Source organism: Notothenia rossii (assembly GCF_949606895.1).
Source record: "Notothenia rossii genome assembly, chromosome: 4".
In the NCBI taxonomy this organism is placed as follows: domain Eukaryota; kingdom Metazoa; phylum Chordata; class Actinopteri; order Perciformes; family Nototheniidae; genus Notothenia; species Notothenia rossii.
The window spans coordinates 3,841,472-3,863,433 of NC_136902.1; the positions used below are offsets into that span (position 1 = coordinate 3,841,472).

The 21,962-nt window shown below is 41.3% G+C and overlaps 1 protein-coding gene across 1 annotated transcript in view; it reads right to left on the reverse strand.

The window, feature by feature from the left end:
- Positions 1-1,357: 1,357 nt before the first annotated feature.
- Positions 1,358-21,962, reverse strand: part of LOC307037690 (plexin-A2-like) — a gene marked incomplete at both ends in the record, with an annotated part of 108,752 nt that continues 88,147 nt past the window's right edge. Inside the window, 1 exon segment of the mRNA XM_079678747.1 lies at positions 1,358-1,444. Coding sequence (XP_079534873.1) covers positions 1,358-1,444 — 87 coding nt within the window.

A 21,962-nucleotide genomic window follows, 5' to 3' on the forward strand; every position in this document is an offset into this window, starting at 1 on the left:
AACTCGGTCCGTGTCCAAAATCTCCTGAAAAGGCTCATTTCCGCCCCGACCCACCTCCTCAAACGGCAATTTGATTTGTCCGCTGCTTAATGTACCGGAGGATCCTTAATGCAATCTGAAGGTGAGACACAGGCAGGAATTATTGTAAGTTAAACTCCACTAAAGACCGCGGTGCTACAGTTCACCTCGAGCTGTCCAGCTGATCGTGCCGAATCTGACGGACCAACGAAAGCACTGGGTCTCTGTTTATCTCAGCAGCGGGACTCCGTTAATAAAACAATGCAGGCAGCAGCAATGGGCTCTATAACTCAGCTGCTCACCTGCACCCTTGTGGCTGTTCACCTACTTACCTATTTACCATGGCCTCCGTCTCCACACTAAAAACTGCTCCACCTGTTACAAATCTGCTCAAAGACTGTTGGTCACCCTGTCAGAGAGCTTCTGCCTCAGCAGACCATAATAACCTGAGAGGCTGTCCAACAGCATCATCTGGGACCCAAAGCATGCTCTGAACAGAGAACTGCTACCATCTGATGGAGATTCAATAAAGTCAGCCTGAAGCATCCTTTGTGCTGCAGTCAGTCCTCTCAGTAAACACAGAGCTGACTCCAGATCAGATGCACGCTGAAGGCTCTTTGAGCATCTCTCACTGATTGTGATGTTGTTGTGTCTTGGTATCAATGTTGATGTTACACATGGAGCTGCTGTGATGCAAGTAACATTTCAGACTTGATTTGACCAATAAAGTGTTATCGTATCTTATTAGTCAAACCAAAGCAGAAGACAACAATGAGACCTGGGAATTTCTTAGTAACAAGGAGAGATTTTTGTATTCCGTCAGTCCACCAGGACAAGGGTTTCAGTTATTAAATGACAGTAAATAAACCCAGAAACTAGCAATATATGGGAACGGGAACTGCTTAGAGATGTCCAACCCCGCTTGCCAATAGGAGCGTGAGTGTTACGTAATGAAGTCATCATCTTCCCGGAGTAAACAAGGCATTTCACACAGGGATTTTAGCCTTTGCAGAACATTTACATGCACACAAATCACACTATAGGAGAGGGGAAATTGAAAGCAGAATTTAAAGCCTCTTAAAAGACTAAATATGTGTTAATATATACAATTTTCCTTATGTTACAACCCGGCTCCTGGGCTGCAACATAAAGTGGGGAGGCTAGACAAGGGGTATGATATAATGTTCGTTTATTCATAACAAAAAAACAAACAAACAAACAAACAAAAGGAACCAGCAACAGGTCCCTGACGCTAGCACGGGGAAAGTGCCCAGAGGAGACAGAGAGCGACGTATCCGGCGGGGCTCTTTCTTGAAGGCTTCCGGCCAGGTGTAGCTTATCAAGGCTTATGCAGCTCGTCACACAGGTGCAGCTCGTCACACAGGTGCAGCTCGTCACACAGGTGCAGCTCGTCAGGCAATGGAACCTGCAAACACAAACACACACACACATCCAGACGGCACCCCACGTGGTGTGGAGGGGTCGTCACACTTAGGTTTTGTGGAGCTGCAGAGATATCCAGGCCTGCAAATTGACAAAGCATATATGTTTGGTACGGATCCTCTTAAGGAATCACACCATAAAAATGTAATATTCTTTTTTAATGAGAATCAGGATTCAAAATGATCAATCCTTCCAGTATTGGGAAATCATATCGCATTTCCAACATCAGTTAAAACGATCTCAATTATTTAACTTTTCCACATTTTGCAGCACTCGTTTCACCACTCTTTCAAATGTGTGCTTCCATTCATTCATTCAAACCTTTGTTTCTTAGATTAGAAAATATATTTGTGTTTCTTATCCACATGAGATCACACCTCCTTTAGCCCTCCTGTATTCTATAATGCATGTTCCACCACACCATATGTGCAATATGAGTATTATCGTCACTACAAACACTTCCTACTATCTGCTTATAACATGTGCAATATTAACTGCAATATCACTGCTACTCAATACTGCTCGTCACTGTACAGTTTTTTAATTCATTATTTGACCGTCTCAGTTTCTTGTAGTTATCTCATTTGCTCTTTACTTCACTGTTAGTGTACCGTTTTATTATTAATAATTGTTACTTGTATTATTATTCTGTTGTGTTTATGTATCTTTGTAACTCTGGCACAACAATTTCCTTCGGGATAAATAAAGTCCTAGCTTACGGAACGTCCACACGGCTCCGTCGCGTTGAAGCTTGCCGGTGGGCGTGTCTGGTGCGCACCCAACAACCAATCATATTAATCTCCCGCCCCGGACACACAAGCACGCGGTTTGATTGGCTAGCGCTTGTACTGGTATATGATTTGATTGGCTCCGTCGACGCTTGACAAGTTGAACTTTTCTCAACTTTTGAAGCGAGCTGTCACTACCCGATCCGTCCCCATGCCCGATCTGTACTGCGCATGTGTGAGATGGTCCGCCATATTGGAGAACTCCGGACGGCAACCCAAGAAGGACACTTGACACAGTGGCTTCTGTTAGACAGCCATATGCAATACATTTTTGCATACATTCACATTAAATATGTATTCAGTATGATAGCTGTCTAACAGAAGTTAAATTAATTTCTCACTTATTCTGACAATGTACTTAACCCCAAATAAAAGAACCCAATAAAAAGAGTTGTTAAATAATAGAGAAGTCACGTTTTAATAACATTAACTCATCTCTCTCTCTCTCGTTTACTTTTTCAGCTTTGCCAAAAGCCACTGTGTCAAGTGTCCTACTTGGGTTGCCGTCCGGAGTTCTCCAATATGGCGGACCATCTCACACATGCGCAGTACAGATCGGGCAGGGGGACGGATCGGGTAGTGACACGAGCAACGGAGGCAAAGCGACGCGATGGAACCACAATGCAGTTCGGCAAAGCTTGACGTCACCCCATTCAAAGTGAATGGGAAGCTTCTCCGTTGAAGCACGCGGCGGAGCCATGTGGACGTACCGTTATCTTATGTTGCTCTCAAACCTAGGACTTTCAGCAATGCTGCCACAGTCTCCTGTATCAACAGCAGCCTCAGTAATGACTGATAGTATCTTGTGGATTTTACTGCAGGGCAAAAGAAAAAAGCTAGTGAACCTCAGAAAATGTTTTAACCGCAATCATTCCACCATTTGCAATCAACTCGACAAATTCAAGAAAATCCTCTAGTCTACATTTCCTCTCATGGTCAGCTGATGTTTACGCTCGTTCATACCTATACTTACACTCCCTTAGTCTGTCTGGAGGAGTATTCTGTGTAAATCCCTGGTTATTGGTTCCTCAGGCCCTGAAACAACAGAGTGGGGGGGGGCGTTATTATCCGTTTGAGACCCTGATGGTCCAAAGTGTAATTGCTTTAATGGTGCAGAAGGTGAGGGTAGTTTAAAGGATTGATCAAGGGATTTGGTTTCACGCTGAACAAACCTAAGAGGGGGCAGCGGTCAGCGCCGGGGGCAAGACAAACACATATACCTGTCACCCCCCCCCCCCCATTTTCTACTCTCATGCACTCAAAGAAACAAAAACGCACCTCGAGTCCTCTCACACTTCACTGTGTTTTCACTCAGGGGCGCTCTTACCCCCCCCCCACACACAGGGCTGGAAGCAATTACAAACCCCCATTTAATAACATTAGTTAATATTCGATTGGCCTATATTTATTTATTTAATTATTTATTTAGGGACAGTGCACATTAATCATCAGTTTCCACCTCCATGTAATTGTCCCAGAGTTAAATAATGAGCTAATTTTCCTCTGCAGTCCCTGGGCAGGTTATTATAAATTAGTGCCCTGATGTTATCAATACAACGCTTCAGTAAACACTACGGTGTACAATACAATAAACTACATGAACGCACAAATGTAGAAACAATAAGAAGATACCATTATGTTTAATTTAAGGTAATTACTACCTTCTCTCTTTTCTGTTTGCCACTTGAACTTGAATAAACCCGATATGTAATTCCTTTATTAATGCATACACACAGCATCTGAATACTCTTAGACATCCATTAATTCTGAAGAATGCTTTGAATAAGGCAAAGCCAGTAAGGTTTATTCATACTGCACATTTCAAGAACAAGGCAACTCAAAGTGCGTCAAAAAAACTGTAAAAGCATTCAGATATTCACGCGTGAAGTCGCTTCATTGTTGCTTTAAAAATCACGTGTTGGTAATAACGGTCATTTCTAATACATAGCATCACCAGCTGTATCAACCTGTACCTGCCAGAGAAACAACTTTTATAACTTAAAATTAACTTTTATGACTTATTATCCAGGTGAGAAACGAACTATTCGATCACCAATATGTGATCAATGCGATGTTTGGAGCTGCTGCTGTATGAGAGCAGCCGGTCTGCTTAAAAATAAACAATGTTTTTATAATGTCTCTCACTGCTTTAACGTAGACACAGGTCCACTCTGCAAGTCTAATCTGTTATCTGTTAAATAATAACTCTAAATGTAATTACGAGAGCCAACAATTTAGCAATAAATAGCCACTGAAGATAGATAGCATTCACAAGCTAACTTGTCGACGGGCTGCTAAGGTTGGCTCATTCACTACATAGAAAGATATAGCCAATGGTAGCACGTCTGCTAAGTAGATAGCTACATCTAAATTGATAGATGGAAAGATATATGGGAAAGACATATAAAGCTAATGTTCGCCAGCCAGCTCGTTTGATCGATAGCTATCGTTAGCTAGTTAGCTTGTTAGCTATCGTTAGCTAGTTAGCTCGATAGCTATCGTTAGCTAGTTAGCTCGTTAGCTATCGTTAGCTAGTTAGCTCGTTAGCTATCGTTAGCTAGTTAGCTCGATAGCTATCGTTAGCTAGTTAGCTCGATAGCTATCGTTAGCTAGTTTGCTCGATAGCTATCGTTAGCTAGTTAGCTCGATAGCTATCGTTAGCTCGTTAGCTATCGTTCCTAACATTTGCTAGGTAAACGGCACACTGACAGGTTAAGTGAGTCTCTAGGTTAACCTGTTTTTTAAAATGTCAGCACTATGGACCTTTGTGTTTTCTTCTGACAGTGAAAGTTATTACAAACTGTCCACATGAGCTTTAGTCTGCTGTCCAACCGATAATGTGTTTTGGTATTTTTAGTTTTGGTACTTTTCGCACCTCAGATGTAAGATTTTGGGCCATTAGGCGCTTTCACACGTAAAACTTTCCCCAGGAAAAGTTCCGGGAACTATTCCTTTGAAAAGTAGTTGGTGTGAAAGCGCCTATTGTCATTTGTCATCCTGCCAGTCACTATCAGAGGAAGGCTGCTGTGGTTCCATGTCGCTGTGAAAGACCCCAAATAACATCTATTCACTACAATGCTGCTGGTGCAAAACCAGAAGAACTAACACAACTGGACGTCGGAAAATGGGCGGGCTACATAAGGTGAATATTAAAAAACAACCCATTATAAAATGACATGTAAGTACATTTTTAATAAAGTCCTTAGAAAAGCCCACAAAATGTAAAAAAAATAAAATAATTTAATAACAAAAATCAGGTTTAAAACACAATAATGCATGGTGAGATATGTATAATAGTTTCAGGCTTTTAAAAATAAAGTTTTTTTTTAACATGAATACCACAAATGCATAATTCAACAAGCCTGCTATTCAGTGTGCGGCGTGTGTTAGTGTAAGGGCCCCTGAATGTCAGGAAATGTATATAATGGATGAGTGTTTACCCTTACACCCCCACTCCATGTTTCCCCAGCGAGAGGATGGCATGACGCAGGGTCACTGCCACTGCTCCAGATAGTGGGCTGTAACTGAATTAGCTAATTCAATCTCCTGAAACAAGATCAGGCTTACTTCAGCAAATACTCACTCCACACTTTTAGCGTGATTGCAAAAACAATTATGGTGATGTGGACTTTCTGTTCTCAATGCAGGGCCCGTTGGTTGCTTTACTTGAGTACAATTAGAATTACTGCGGTCTTAAAATACTCTGTTACAAGTAAAAGTCATGATTTGAAAACGTAGAAATACAGAAGTTTAATCAGCTCAATGTACAAAGTGTAAGTACAAGTATTATCATTCTGCTTTTATCAACAAGAAAGGCCTTTTGTCATGGTTTAAATGCTGTAGTTGCTCAACATATAACTCATTTACCGGGTAGATTACTAGTATAATTAAGCAATAGCTCACGACAGGCCGTGGTATATGCTCATTATATCACAGCTAAGGGGCGTGGTTCGGCCCGACGCGAAGCGGAGGCAGGCAGTTTGCTTTTCAGCCCAACGGTATACTGTTTTCCTCAGACGCGGAGGGATACTGACTTGTTGTGAAAAGTAACTTACAATTCTACCCGTGGTATACGCTCAGTATATCACGGCTAAGAACCAATCAGATTGCTTGATTTGACTTGTCCGTTTTATAATATCATATATTGTGGGCTTTCTCTATACGTACAAAGTAACTGAGTGTTTAATTAATGTAGTGGGGTATACAAGAACCTTATTTTCATCCAAAATGTTGTGGAGTAGAAGTATTTGTAAATGGAAGTACTCAAGTAAAGTACAAGTATGTCAAAATTGTACCATACTAGTGTACGTGTGCTTGAGAAATGAGAATGATTTGAGACAAAAAAGGCTGATATAAATTGGATTTTCTTTATTACAACGACCTGGAAGTATCTGTCTCTCTCTTGTCAGTGCTTGGAGATAAGATGTTCAGATTCCCTATATGCCATTTGAGAGATTAAAACATATTTCTAAAATAAAATAAATCCTAAAACATCCGCTCCGTCCCTCTCGTTGTTTCCTCTGGCCTCCGCTGCTCACATCTTTGAGAACAGGAGGAGCAGAGTACTGCTACAGGAGCAGTTGTTGCTTGGCAACCTTAAAACTGCAGGTGATGTGGGATGTCTGTCTGCAGAGTATAGTGGTGGTGGTTGGGGGGGGTTTCGGGTTAAAGAGAGGAGGTGAGTCTGAGCTAAAAGGGCTGCATTCATCTGAGGATAACCAGCTTTTCATGCTACTGCCTAACATTCTGTCTTAGTGTGTGTGGAGGCAAAAGCATGTGGAGCTACAGCTGCTGCGATCAGTGGATTAAGCACATCTGAAATGACCAGGTTAGCTACGTTAGCTAGCTAGCTTACAGCAGATCTGCAGTGACATCAGAAGGAGTCATGTGATCACATTGTTCAAATAAGACCATCAAACATGTTAGGTAAGTTTCCAACAACAGAGACAGTTGTTCAACTTTATCATCCTGAACGTCACCAAGCGCTCCGTCCCAGCTGTGTGCGTCACTCTTTAGTGTCCCCTGGTCTCCCAGCTGTGTGCGTCACTCTTTAGTGTCCCCTGGTCTCCCAGCTGTGTACGTCACTTTTTAGTGTCCCTGGTCTCCCAGCTGTGTGCGTCACTCTTTAGTGTCCCCTGGTCTCCCAGCTGTGTGCGTCACTTTTTAGTGTCCCCTGGTCTCCCAGCTGTGTGCGTCACTCTTTAGTGTCCCCTGGTCTCCCAGCTGTGTGCGTCACTCTTTAGTGTCCTCTGGTCTCCCAGCTGTGTGCGTCACTTTTTAGTGTCCCCTGGTCTCCCAGCTGTGTGCTTCACTCTTTAGTGTCCCCTGGTCTCCAGATGTGTGCGCCACTCTTTAGTGTCCCCTGGTCTCCCAGCTGTGTGCGTCACTCTTTAGTGTCCCCTGGTCTCCAGATGTGTGCGCCACTCTTTAGTGTCCCCTGGTCTCCCAGCTGTGTGCGCCACTCTTTAGTGTTCCCTGGTCTCCCAGCTGTGTGCGCCACTTTTTAGTGTCCCCTGGTCTCCCAGCTGTGTGCGCCACTCTTTAGTGTCCCCTGGTCTCCCAGCTGTGTGCGTCACTTTTTAGTGTTCCCTGGTCCCCCAGCTGTGTGCGTCACTCTTCAGTGTCCCCTGGTCTCCCAGCTGTGTGTGTCACTTGTTAGTGTCCCCTGGTCTCCCAGCTGTGTGCGTCACTCTTTAGTGTCCCCTGGTCTCCCAGCTGTGTGCGTCACTCTTTAGTGTCCCCTGGTCTCCCAGCTGTGTGCGTCACTCTTTAGTGTCCCCTGGTCTCCAAGCTGTGTGCGTCACTCTTTAGTGTCCCCTGGTCTCCCAGCTGTGTGCGCCACTCTTTAGTGTCCCCTGGTCTCCCAGCTGTGTGCGTCACTCTTTAGTGTCCCCTGGTCTCCCAGCTGTGTGCGTCACTCTTTAGTGTCCCCTGGTCTCCCAGCTGTGTGCGTCACTCTTTTGTTTTGGTTGATGCAGCTTTTACTAAACGATGCACATGTGTCCTCAAGTTGTTGAAGATGTCTCTTCGTCTGAATGTGTTTTGCCATTTTTTCATTTTATTTTTTGCATCGTTGTTGAACCTTTTCTGCGTCGTTGTTGAAGCGCGTTTCTCCCGATGGACATTGTAGTTGCTTGCTCTTTTATAAAGCATTTGTTATTCTGTAAAACATTGGCTACAACAAGTGCTACTATTTATTTGTCAACATTTCCTGGAAAAAAAGTATTTTCAGCCTTTCAGATATGCAGAGTTACTGTTTTTGTTTTTAACTCACAACAACGGATTTTGACTGACCGAAATGTACAGACATCTGGTTGACATTTTTCACCATTTCCTGACTGTGGATCAGTCAATAATTTGTTAGTTGAAGCCGTGCTGAGAAACATTCAAGCCATAAACACAAATGTATGGATGTCTTAACCTTAAACGTAAAGATCAACATCATCGTGGGAAGGAAAGTCAAATGTGTACACGACGAAAAGCTCATGCAAAACGATCCCACTGTGGGATTGAAGACTTTGGAAACGACAGGATTATCTTTCTGTGTTGCATTCGAGGCACACTAGTGTTAATGCATATGTGTGTGTTATGGTAGTGTGTGTCTTCCTGACTCTGCCCTGTATAGCCAAGGGCATGCCATCATAATTGCTGCAAGCGATTCAATTATGATCCAATTCTGTCTGCTCCACAGGGGGCGGAGGTGCAGTGGGACATTAGAAATGGATAATTTACTTCACTGTGGAGAGATACGCTGCTCCTACTTTCATCCCTCACAAAACACACATGATGCTAACACACTGCAAACATCCTGAACCCGTACGTACAGCTGTAGGTCTCAAACTGCGTCTATTTCAAACCAAAAAGGGAAATGTGTGTTTCTCTGCGACGTCTCATTGGGTCGCCGCTCCATTAGCTCTGCTGCTCTCAGAGGGAGGCTAGCTTCATGCTACATTAGGAAAGCCTTATGGATTTCACATTAAATGACTTTTCTGCAGCAAATCTCAAAGTTAATAAATATCGGATCTTAACCCACCACACTGTTTGGACTCAGACACTCAGGAGGGTGGGCACTGTAATCTTAATGTTTGCCGCTCTCCTATCTATGGTCACAATGTGATGAGGCCTGCAGTCTGGCAAACAGCAGTCATGTGTGAACAGTAATCATATGGTGTCAATCATGTGGCTGAAGCCTTCACTCGGGAATCAGTCAGCCTTGGGCGGCTTACAGGCAAATCAACTCTTCTGCAGGTGGACAGCATGGTGACTGGCAGCTTATTCTGTCTGTCAGCAGAGAGCTGAGGGGAAATCGAACGATGCCTTCCTGAAAAAATACTGGCATTTTTACTGAGTAAATTTGTACGCCTAAAAAAATACACCACAGTGAATAGCTTTTCTCTCCCTGGACATCTGTGTGTAATGGGTAAAACAAACATATTTTAGTTTACAAGATGAGGCTTTAGTTTTTCCCCAGATTGTATATTTTTTATTTATTTTATTTAATCGTTTATTTGGCAGAAATGAACACTAAAACATTCTCAAAGCTCGCCTGAAGTCGGACAGCTCGGAGTCGGCTTGACTCGGTTTGCATTTATAAAGAATGCACACACGTGTTTAATCGTTAATGTCAGATATACACTAAGTAAATACATTTGTTCCTGCTCAAGATTAGATTCAACTTTATTGTTATTGCACAGATTACAGATACTGAGACAACGAAATGCAGTTTAGCTTCTAACCAGGAGTGCAACAAGCAGTAAAGTGAAAAGTAATGTACACAATCTACAGAATAAAAGAATGAAGTGAATGATGAATAAACTGTGAGGGGTATGAATACACTAGATATACACAGCAGCCTGTGAGCAGTATGAACAGCAGTGGCGGCCGGCCCATAGGGGCGCTAGGGGCGCCGCCCCCCCTCTTCCCACATGTTTGATTGTCATTGAAAATAAAAAATAAATAAAAACATATATTTCCAAAAAATATTTTATTTTTATTTTTAAAGAACAAGGTAAATATTATATAGTTGGTATCAGTAAAATGTATAATCTACAATAAAATGTCATTTAAAATTGTTTTACGATGTCTAAAGTTACTGATAAGTCACATGTTTCCTGCCTGGCCGCAGCGTGTATCATTACCCTCTCTCGTCCGGGCGGTAGAAAGAAACCCTCAGCCAGAGCAGCTGCAGCCAACAAGCTGACTGTTGCTATCTGGAAACTATGCCGCCGAAACATAATTTCAGCCAATCAGCGTCGTCAGATCTGATGCTCAAAGGGCGCCCTTTCAGCGCCCTGGCCTGTGTGTCTGTGAGTTGTTTAGAGTCGTATCCAAGGTGACGCTACAGTAGGGGATGGCTGCGTCAGGTAGACTCCGGTGCTAGTGGATCGCCGGAGCTGTAGATTAACATTTACATGCTTATTGTAGTTGTAAGGGCAATGCCTGTGGCACCATGGAGCATATGTGTGGGCTGGACCTGTATTTTACAGGAAAGGAGTGATCAGAGGGTCGAGTTGTCGATTCTTGTTCAGTTTTCATCTTCCTCACCCTCTCAGACTTTGAGTTGCGCGCGCTGCTAAAGAGACGCGCTACCATGGAAACCAAACAATGGTGTAGCTGTATTAAAGTCCGAGTGGAAACAGTCGTGAGTAAATCTGATTTTGTCAGAAATTGGGAGAAATGCGGGAGTCTCCCGCGAAAATCGGGAGGGTTGGCAAGTATCACACACACACACACACACACACACACACACACACACACACACACGTGTTTGTTACCATTTCCATAGCCCCACCAAAAATATTTTCCACCAGCCGCCACTGATGAACAGTGTGTATGAATATGCTAAGATATATAAAGTATGAAAACGGTAAGCAGTGTAAGTATAGTAGAAAATATATAGATATTAATTTCATGATGATTAACATTGTGGAACAATGATGACAAATGTGAATGGAGGGGGCGACGTAAAACTGACACAAAACAACAACAAACTTTTGCCGAGCCAATTGAGAGCTTCATCACCAGCACGGGGTAAAAACGACCGATGAGCTCTCAGCTCCAGATACCAGCGAGTCCTTTCCCATCAAGCATTTAGCTTCCGCAGCCCGTGGAGAGGAACTGCGCTGACCTCGCTCTCAAGGCTGCCGGCGTCTTTGTCCCGCGAGATTTCAAAGTCTCATGTGAGCGAGCCTCCAGAGCAAGTCAGACCAAATGACTAACCATCATGCAACGCACTAGAAAGACGATGATCGCAATTGCGCAAACGAGCCTACTCATTTAGCTGGTGCCTCAGAGGGTCCATGGTTCAGAGGGAAACTGGGTTGGCCACATTGATTAACCCATTAAAGGGCCAATGAATGCCTTTTCACTCTCTTCCCTACTAATGGCTCTAAATAGTGTGTGTTTTGGGGCGCAGTGCGGCTGAACTTGGCCTTTGTCTCACATCCTGCTGCAGATCCAGCCTGGCGCTTCATAAACATTTAACTGCCTTTTTTACTGAGCTGTTAGCAGCCACAAAGAGACACACTGGGAGTCCCTTACAACCACACAATTTTGTAATTTTGCCATTGAGAGTGCAGTTGGTAATTAGACACAAGTATCAACAGAGAAGAGAACGCACAAAAGCAGCGGTGCATCCACAGACACTGTGAATGTGTGGGGGTGTTGTGCCCACAGGGAGACTTTGTACAAGTATGAATAATATTACATTTCTTCTTGAGAATTAATTCAAACTTTATTCTGGGCACTGAGCAGAGATGGCAAAAGTACACACATCCTTTACTCAAGTAGAAGTACAGATACTCGTGTTTAAAAATACTCTGGTGAAAGTAGAAGTACTGACTAAACTTCTTTACTCAAGTAAAAGTGTAGCGTCCCCAGCTGAATAATGGTCTAACTCTCAAACTGATGGTAGCCTTTTATTGTACACACTTGCATGTCTACATTAATTGTCAAGTACCAACGTAAGAGCTAAGAAAAGAAAGAAAACACAATAATTAGCCACCATCTCACAGATAAAACATCTCCATTCCTTATATAGCAGTTTTGCTAATACAAAAGCGTGAACTCAAAACTCTGCAAAACTACGAAATAACACCACATAATATCAATACACATATTAATTAAAGTAATAACAAACCTTGTGCCCCTATCAGCCAGGTGCTAAAAAACCTAACGTAACTAATTATTTGAAGTTAATTTCTCCGTCATTCATCCGTCATTACACGTGTTTACAATCCTTCGTTCTCTATTCACTTCCTGCAAAAGTCCCTTCAAAATAAAAGTCCGGATCTTATAACTATCAAAATAAAAGTACAAAACTAAAACTTTACCACAGGAAAACATCTGCACACAAATATAACCACCTCTACAAAAGGTTAAACATATTAAAGGTCATTTACAAAAAGTAAAGAGGCTTTGAAATGTACTTCAGGTATTTGTGTTCAACATGTAAGGAGTAGAAAGTACAGGTATTTGTGTTCAACATGTAAGAAGTAGAAAGTACAGGTATTTGTGTTCAACATGTAAGAAGTAGAAAGTACAGGTATTTGAGTTCAACATGTAAGAAGTAGAAAGTACAGGTATTTGTGTTCAACATGTAAGGAGTAGAAAGTACAGGTATTTGTGTTCAACATGTAAGAAGTAGAAAGTACAGGTATTTGAGTTCAACATGTAAGAAGTGGAAAGTACAGGTATTTGTGTTCAACATGTAAGAAGTGGAAAGTACAGGTATTTGTGTTCAACATGTAAGAAGTAGAAAGTACAGGTATTTGAGTTCAACATGTAAGAAGTAGAAAGTACAGGTATTTGTGTTCAACATGTAAGGAGTAGAAAGTACAGGTATTTGTGTTCAACATGTAAGAAGTAGAAAGTACAGGTATTTGAGTTCAACATGTAAGAAGTGGAAAGTACAGGTATTTGTGTTCAACATGTAAGAAGTGGAAAGTACAGGTATTTGTGTTCAACATGTAAGAAGTAGAAAGTACAGGTATTTGAGTTCAACATGTAAGAAGTAGAAAGTACAGGTATTTGTGTTCAACATGTAAGAAGTAGAAAGTACAGGTATTTGAGTTCAACATGTAAGAAGTAGAAAGTACAGGTATTTGAGTTCAACATGTAAGAAGTAGAAAGTACAGGTATTTGAGTTCAACATGTAAGAAGTAGAAAGTACAGGTATTTGTGTTCAACATGTACAAAGTAGAAAGTACAGGTATTTGAGTTCAACATGTAAGAAGTAGAAAGTACAGGTATTTGAGTTCAACATGTAAGAAGTAGAAAGTACAGGTATTTGAGTTCAACATGTAAGAAGTAGAAAGTACAGGTATTTGTGTTCAACATGTACAAAGTAGAAAGTACAGGTATTTGTGTTCAACATGTAAGAAGTAGAAAGTACAGGTATTTGTGTTCAACATGTAAGAAGTAGAAAGTACAGGTATTAGTGTTCAACATGTAAGAAGTAGAAAGTACAGGTATTTGTGTTCAACATGTAAGAAGTAGAAAGTACAGGTATTTGTGTTCAACATGTGAGAAGTAGAAAGTACAGGTATTTGGGTTCAACATGTAAGAAGTAGAAAGTACAGGTATTTCTGTTCAACATGTAAGAAGTAGAAAGAACAGGTATTTGAGTTCAACATGTAAGAAGTAGAAAGTACAGGTATTTGAGTTCAACATGTAAGAAGTAGAAAGTACAGGTATTTCTGTTCAACATGTAAGAAGTAGAAAGAACAGGTATTTGAGTTCAACATGTAAGAAGTAGAAAGTACAGGTATTTCTGTTCAACATGTAAGAAGTAGAGAGTACAGGTATTTCTGTTCAACATGTGAGAAGTAGAAAGTACAGGTATTTCTGTTCAACATGTAAGAAGTAGAAAGTACAGGTATTTGAGTTCAACATGTAAGAAGTAGAAAGTACAGGTATTTGAGTTCAACATGTAAGAAGTAGAAAGTACAGGTATTTGTGTTCAACATGTGAGAAGTAGAAAGTACAGGTATTTGTGTTCAACATGTAAGAAGTAGAAAGTACAGGTATTTGAGTTCAACATGTAAGAAGTAGAAAGTACAGGTATTTGTGTTCAACATGTGAGAAGTAGAAAGTACAGGTATTTGTGTTCAACATGTAAGAAGTAGAAAGTACAGGTATTTGAGTTCAACAAGTAAGAAGTAGAAAGTACAGGTATTTGTATTCAACATGTAAGAAGTAGAAAGTACAGGTATTTGTGTTCAACATGTAAGAAGTAGAAAGTACAGGTATTTGAGTTCAACATGTAAGAAGTAGAAAGTACAGGTATTTGTGTTCAAAATGTAAGAAGTAGAAAGTAAAAAAGTCATCAGAAAAAAAAGTAGTGGAGTAAAGTACTGATACCAGAAAAATGTACTCAAGTACAGTAACAGAGTATTTGTACTCCACTACTTCCCACCTCTGGCACTGAGGTGCAATATGGTATCATCATTCCTGGGGTCATGTGACCAGGAAGGGACTGGGGGTTGTCGACGTGTGGTTGTGCAACAGCTCTCAGTATTCTACCTTTGTTATTGTGGTGTTTCTATTCATACTGTTACTAACATGTTTAAATCTTATTTCTATCCTTATTATCCTGAGTTTCGCTCTCACTCTGTTGCTGCTCCAACACCTAATCTCATCTTTTCTTATGTTAACTCATCTCATCTTATCTCTAATGGTATCTGAATGTAGAATATTCATTAATACAGTATACATAAAACACACAACATGTCAAGGACCTGTACGAAGTTAAGCACAGACAGGGCCGTTTGTTAACGTTTTATTAATGACTTTAATATTTCTTTCTTTTTCCACATTTTAAAGAGGACTCTTTCTCTCATGTCGATGGAAAATCGTAATTTTTCTCCTTCTTTGTAAAGAACTTAATTTAAGAGACAAACAAAATGGAGAATGAAAAGCACACCCTGGAGTAAAACAGAATTTCTACACTATCATTTAGCATTAACAACAATACATTTTAGATTCTACTCTTAGCTAATATAGCCTCGTTCTGGATTCCCGCGCAGCCTCCACAAAGTGGCTGCGACAGCTACTCTACTTTTTCTCTCTTTGACATTTCCTGTGACCACAGAAAACTTGCAACGACATGTTTGCCTCTGAGAAAAAAAGAAATGAGAAGGCTGGAAACAGCAGCGAGGATGTGTGCTCGGAGGGGTTGTCTCTGTAAATCATGCTCCCTGCCATCAGAGAGGAACGTTACTGCAGATCTTAGGGGGCTTCGGCTGGTCATAACTACCTGGGGAGGAAACGGTGAAGGAGACATCTCTCTCAAACACCTGAACACACATTCACACAGAGACAGGAAGGGAGGAAACCAAAGGCCATGACACAAAGGGGGAGAGAGAAAGAGATGTATTCGATTTCTGGGCCTACGGGATGGCTGTGAAAGATTCAGGGTTCATAAAGCAAACGCTGCAAGAAGCTCAAAACACAACGGAGACCGGGGGACACTAAAGAGTGACGTACACAGCTGGGAGACCAGGGGACACTATAGAGTGACACACACAGCTGGGACCAGAGAGCTTGGTGACGTTCAGGGTTATAAAGCTGAACAACTGTCTCTGTGTCAGAGTTAGTTTGTCTCATAACTGTCAGTGTTCCTCAGGATATCTGAAATGACCAGGTTAGCTACGTTAGCTAGCTAGCTTACAGCAGATCTGCAGTGACATCAGAAGGAGTCATGTGATCACATTGTTCAAATAAGACCATCAAACATTTTAGCTAAGTTTCCAACAACAGAGACAGTTGTTCAGCTTTACCATCCTGAACGTCACCAAGCGCTCCGTCCCAGCTGTGTGCGTCACTCTTTAGTGTCCCCTGGTCTCCCATCTGTGTGCGTCACTCTTTAGTGTCCCCTGGTCTCCCAGCTGTGTGCGTCACTTTTTAGTGTCCCCTGTTCTCCCAGCTGTGTGTGTCACTTTTTAGTGTCCCCTGGTCTCCCAGCTGTGTGCGTCACTTTTTAGTGTCCCCTGTTCTCCCAGCTGTGTGTGTCACTTTTTAGTGTCCCCTGGTCTGCCAGATGTGTGCCTCACTCTTTAGTGTCCCCTGGTCTCCCAGCTGTGTGAGTCACTCTTTAGTGTCCCCTGGTCTCCCAGCTGTGTGCGTCACTTTTTAGTGTCCCCTGGTCTCCCAGCTGTGTGCGTCACTTTTTAGTGTCCCCTGGTCTCCCCGCTGTCAGCGTCACTTTTTAGTGTCCCCTGGTCTCCCAGCTGTGTGCGTCACTCTTTAGTGTCCCCTGGTCTCCCAGCTGTGTGCGTCACTCTTTAGTGTCCCCTGGTCTCCCAGCTGTGTGCGTCACTTTTTAGTGTCCCCTGGTCTCCCAGCTGTGTGCGTCACTTTTTAGTGTCCCCTGGTCTCCCAGCTGTGTGCGTCACTTTTTAGTGTCCCCTGGTCTCCCAGCTGTGTGCGTCACTCTTTAGTGTCCCCTGGTCTCCCAGCTGTGTGCGTCACTCTTTAGTGTCCCCTGGTCTCCCAGCTGTGTGCGTCACTCTTTAGTGTCCCCTGGTGTCCATTGTGTTTAGAGCTTATTGCAGCATTTGGTTTTTGCAGCTTTTACATGTTTCCTCAAGTTGCTGAAGATGTCTCTTCATCTTCATGTGTTTTGGCTAATTTGTGTTTTTATATCTGCATCGTTTCTAAAGCTGCAGCTCGTTTCTCCGAATATAAATGTTTTGGCCCGTTTGCACGTGTCGGACACCATAATAAGCAATACTTTAATTAAATTGAAAACATTGCAATTTGCTTTGATATCGACACTAAGAGTAGCTTTAGCAGTAATAGATGCTGGTTATGAAACAAGAATCAGGTATTGAATTTACACACTCAGCAGAAAAAGTAAATATCACCAATTGTTTAAACTAAATCAATAGAGTGTGACGCTGCCAGATGTGGTTTAAAATCAGCTGATGTTGTACCTGTGGGACAGGATGGATAACGATACTCTCCATACTGCTCAAAATTGGTTATCAAATCATTTCCAATCTTTTCTATTTCCCCCAGAGACTAAGGGGATATTTCTTATTTTTACAGAGCAACCTGCACTCTAAAAAGTCATTTCCAGTCTTGTTTATTATATTTAGATAGCATCAAATGCAGCAAAAATATTGTGGTCATTTATTCTGGAGCTATCAGAGTGTGTTTATGCATCTCGTGTCTGAAATTGATGCACATATTATTGCATTTAAAGTTACATTTGCTTTGCATTCACTCTGTGAGAGCCGTTGAAAAGCCGATGCGTCTCAGAAATGTCTTCAGGAGAACTGATGGTGAATTTTAAAGGCAGTCCTCGGGCGAAACCTACATTTTTAATATCATTTTTATAGATAATGATAGCCCAGAACTCCTACAGGATACATTTGGTGGGCGGTGAATAATTCATGATTTAATAAATGAAACTTCGAATTAATCGAATTTGAATTTGAATCTTTTGGTAAAGCGAGGAATGATTGAAGGAGCTGCTGTAAATAACCAGATGCTGCTGTAGATGCTAACAGGAAGTCAAAGCTGAAGCAGTCCGAGACACAACCAGAGACACTCCAGCTGTATGCATGATATGCATATGTGTGTGAGTGTGTGTTATGGACTTGAGCATGTGGGCTGGCTTTGACGTATAGATGTTGTTTGTTGAGCTTTTTGTAAGGATACAGGTATTTTTTGGGCTTTTATTTTGAAAAACATGCCTAATCCTGAGCTTTCTGTACAGACAGTGGCCGTTTCTCAACCTTGATGATGCTGGCTTGGTAGTCGCGTACTTCCAAGTCACTTCCTTCAGAAACGAAGCAAGTATGCTTCCAAACCACGGCTTCGGAAAACGAAGAAGAAAGGAACAGGCTAACAAGTATGCCACTCTCTCTAACGGTTTCAACATAAACTGTACCGAAAATAAATACCTCACGATGTCTATCTAATTATGAACTTGCTTTACTTTCACGGAAAACATTTTTGGTGATAACAAATGTAACAAAGTCACATATTTACCAACACATGTTCTACGCCACATACTTACATTTAAATGTGTGCTGCGTTGGTTCAGCCATTCTCCGCAAGGGTTTTTGAAATTGGTCCGTGTGCAAAGCATTGTGGGGATTTGAACGACGCGAAGTCTACCCATGTGCAGCCTCGAAGTTTCCCCCAAACCAAGGACGTGGCCTCGGTGGAACTCCAAGTATGCTGGACATTGGAACGGTCCTGCTGTGCCACTTTATGACGTAGCATCCTTGAAATATTGGCTTGGAAGCCAGTGTCCTCGAGATTGAGAAACGGCCACAGTCACTTTCAGGAGCTTTTATTTTGAAAAGCAAGCTTCCTCCTGAGCTTCCTGTCTGGGGCATTCATTTGAAAAGTAAGCCTAAAATTGATGTTAGGTTACAAATACTTTCTTTGACTGTTATTTTGAAAAGCAAGGCTCATATTGAGCTTCCTGTTGGATAGCTACTGTCTGGGGCTTTTATTTTGGAAAAACAAAGACCTAATCTTAACTCCCTGTAAGTATACGGATACTTTCAGCCATTTTTATTTTTGAAAAATGAGCCTTGTTCTGTTATACATACATACAATAGAAATGTATATCTGTTTTCTATGGGGCTTCTGACTTACTCTGTGACCTCTGTTATAGGTGATGGCATCACATTGAGTACAAACATAATGACGTTTTCCAGGAAATCTATTCCTAAACCTTCTGGTAGGATAGATTCTTTCTGGGACTTTTATTTTGAAAATATGCCTTGTCATTTGTGTCCTGTATTGATACTGTGAATTAAAGGGGCTTTTATTTTAAACGAGAGGTTAAATGGGGGGGGGGGGGGGGGGGGGGACAGATTAAGGCCTATTGAAGGTATTTAGAAGTCTTAAAAAGTCTTAAATCTAACTAAACTAATGTTTACAAAATAATCCACGAAATATCTCTTGGAATAATGTCACTCAGATTTAGATAGCGGACGTTTGTGCATCACGTTCTGGATGTGTCTCCGTCACATGTTCTCTGTGTCTTGTATTCTTTCTTTTTTGTGGCGCTAAGAGAATAATAGGAATAAAGGCGCTAATGACGATGTCAGATTGTGATGTTGGCATTTCCCCACCGACACCTCCAATCCCCACATTTACATTTCATATCTCCGGTCCCTGTGTGAAAGGCCAGGCCGGATTAAGGTATCACGGAGATGCCGTTCCTCCTCATGGACAGACAGGCGGCGGAGCACCTAAATCCCCGAGATGAGCCCTCATCAGTCTCCCCCCCCCCCCCCCCCCCCCCAAACACCCCAGAGATCAGGCGTGATGGCATGTAATGGTGGATATAATTGCTTTGTCCTCTATCTTTCTTCCTTCTCTCTAACCAAATGAGACGAGGTGACACACGAGCGGAGCGTGAACTCTTTCTGTCACGATTCCTGTCTGCCGTCCAGAAGCAAATGTCAGATTGGCTGCAGTCCGACTGAATGTAGTCCGTATTTATATTTATATATTTATATCTGGCAGCGTCTCTTCCCTCACCCACATTCATCTGGTACACGTTTTTATATGAATGTATTGCAGGGAGAAGCACATGCTGACTGAACATGTTGTTATTTCATAAGCTCTGAAATCAGGTTTCGGTTCTGCAGACGGTACATCTTCAAAAAGTGAACAAATTATTTATTCAAAGGTGGAGCTCTGCCATTATGAAGCGATCCAGATCTCCCCACGCCTTCTGAATCATAGCAGTATCTCCACTTTACGAACACACACACACACGCACACACACACACACACACACACACACACACACACACACACACACACACACACACACACACACACAAAAACAGTTTGGAAAAGTGTGAATGTTTTTATAAAAACGGCTAAAAGTGCTATAAAAACAAAAATAAAGGAAGTTATTGAAGGTAGAACATTAATCCCACCCCCTCCTCCTTTACAGACAGTATGATAAAGAGTGTTTTCCTGTAACAGTAGATCTGCTACACATTGTTGAGCCACTTCCCTCCATAACCGTGAAGGATGGAGACACCAAAGGTCCCTTGTTAGTATGCAAAACACGGCAACGTGTTTTTCACCATGTCTCATTTCCAATTGTACCAGGAGTGGAGAATATGCGGGAGATTACAGGCGTTAAACACTTTGGTTCTGCTTAATAGTGACTCTTTGATTTGGTGGGAGAGATGATTGAGAGCGAGCAGAACGAGAGGAAATGTGTCTAATTAAAACAAAATGCTTTATCGAGAGCGCAGCGAGGCGCGAAAATACAGCCAAAAGTTTCCTGATAAGCATCTTATTAAAACAGCCACATGCCTAATGGAGGTGCTGCTCATCGTAAGAGGAATTTAGATAATTGTTCTCACTTGTTTCCTTCCCACCCCCATCCATAAGCATGTAGTAGTCAGCCTCCATGTTTGTTTGTTTTTTTCATTTAATTAAAGTGAACTCAAAAATAAATTACAGTAAAAATAAGTATAATAGTTTAAAAAATTGATAAATAAATACATTTAAATATTGTTTTAATTTTTTATAAATAAATACAAAAGGGGGAGGGGGCTTGAGGATATATGTGAGGTGAAATTATGAAAGAAGGCAAGGGGACAAAAAAAACGAATAAAATAATCATAACAATAATTAATTAATTAATTGCAAATAAAGTAAATAACATATTTGTTGTAGTACGTAAATAAATATATTAAAAATGGAAACGTGGGGTTTATACATGGAAAGAAAATACTAAATAATAAGACAAAAATAAAATATATTAAAAAAGCTGTCTCTTTTGTGATTGGTCAACCGCTTAGAGATGTCCCGCCCCTTAATCTATCACGTTCAATGTTTTTCTAGCGATAGCCAATAGAAAAGCGAATGTTCCATAGTGATGTCACTATGTTCCCGGAAGTAAACAAAGGAGAAACATGGAGGCATTTCAGGGGGGGACACAACAAACCTATAAAACACTACAGGAAAGTTAAAAAAAAAAAAATGAACGGGGCCTCTTTAAAAGCCAAATTAAAAACGATATGGCTCTTGAAAGTTTGAAACAAAAGCATACAAACAGAGTCTTTGTGTTGTCTTCTGTGTTTGGATAATGCTCACCTTGCAGTATAGAATGTATGAAAGTATGAAAGAAGACAAGGCGACAAAAAAAACAATAAAGTAATAATAACAATAATAAATAAATGAATAGCAAATAAAGTAAATAACATATTTTTTGTAGTAAATAAATATATTAAAAATGGATACGTGGGGTTTATACATGGAAAGAAAATACTCAATAACACGACAAAAAGAAAATATATATAAAAAGCTATCTCTGTTGTGATTGGTCAACCGCTTAGAGATGTCCCGCCCCTTAATCTATCACGTTCAATGTTTTTCTAGCGATAGCCAATAGAAAAGTGAATGTTCCATAGTGACGTCACTATGTTCCGGATGTAAACAAAGGAGAAACATGGAGGTATTTCAGGGGGGGGGGGGGACACAACAAACCTATAAAACACTACAGGGAAAAAAAAATGTGTGGGGCCTCTTTAAAAGCCAAATTAAAAACGATATGGCTCTTGAAAGTTTGAAACAAAAGCATTTGATACAAACAGTCTTTGTGTTGTCTTCTGGGTTTGGAGAATGCTCACCTTGCAGTGTAAAAGTATAGAGTGTGAACGACTGGGTGCTGTGGGCACAAAGTACTTAATTGTTTTTTTTATATCATCATTACTCATC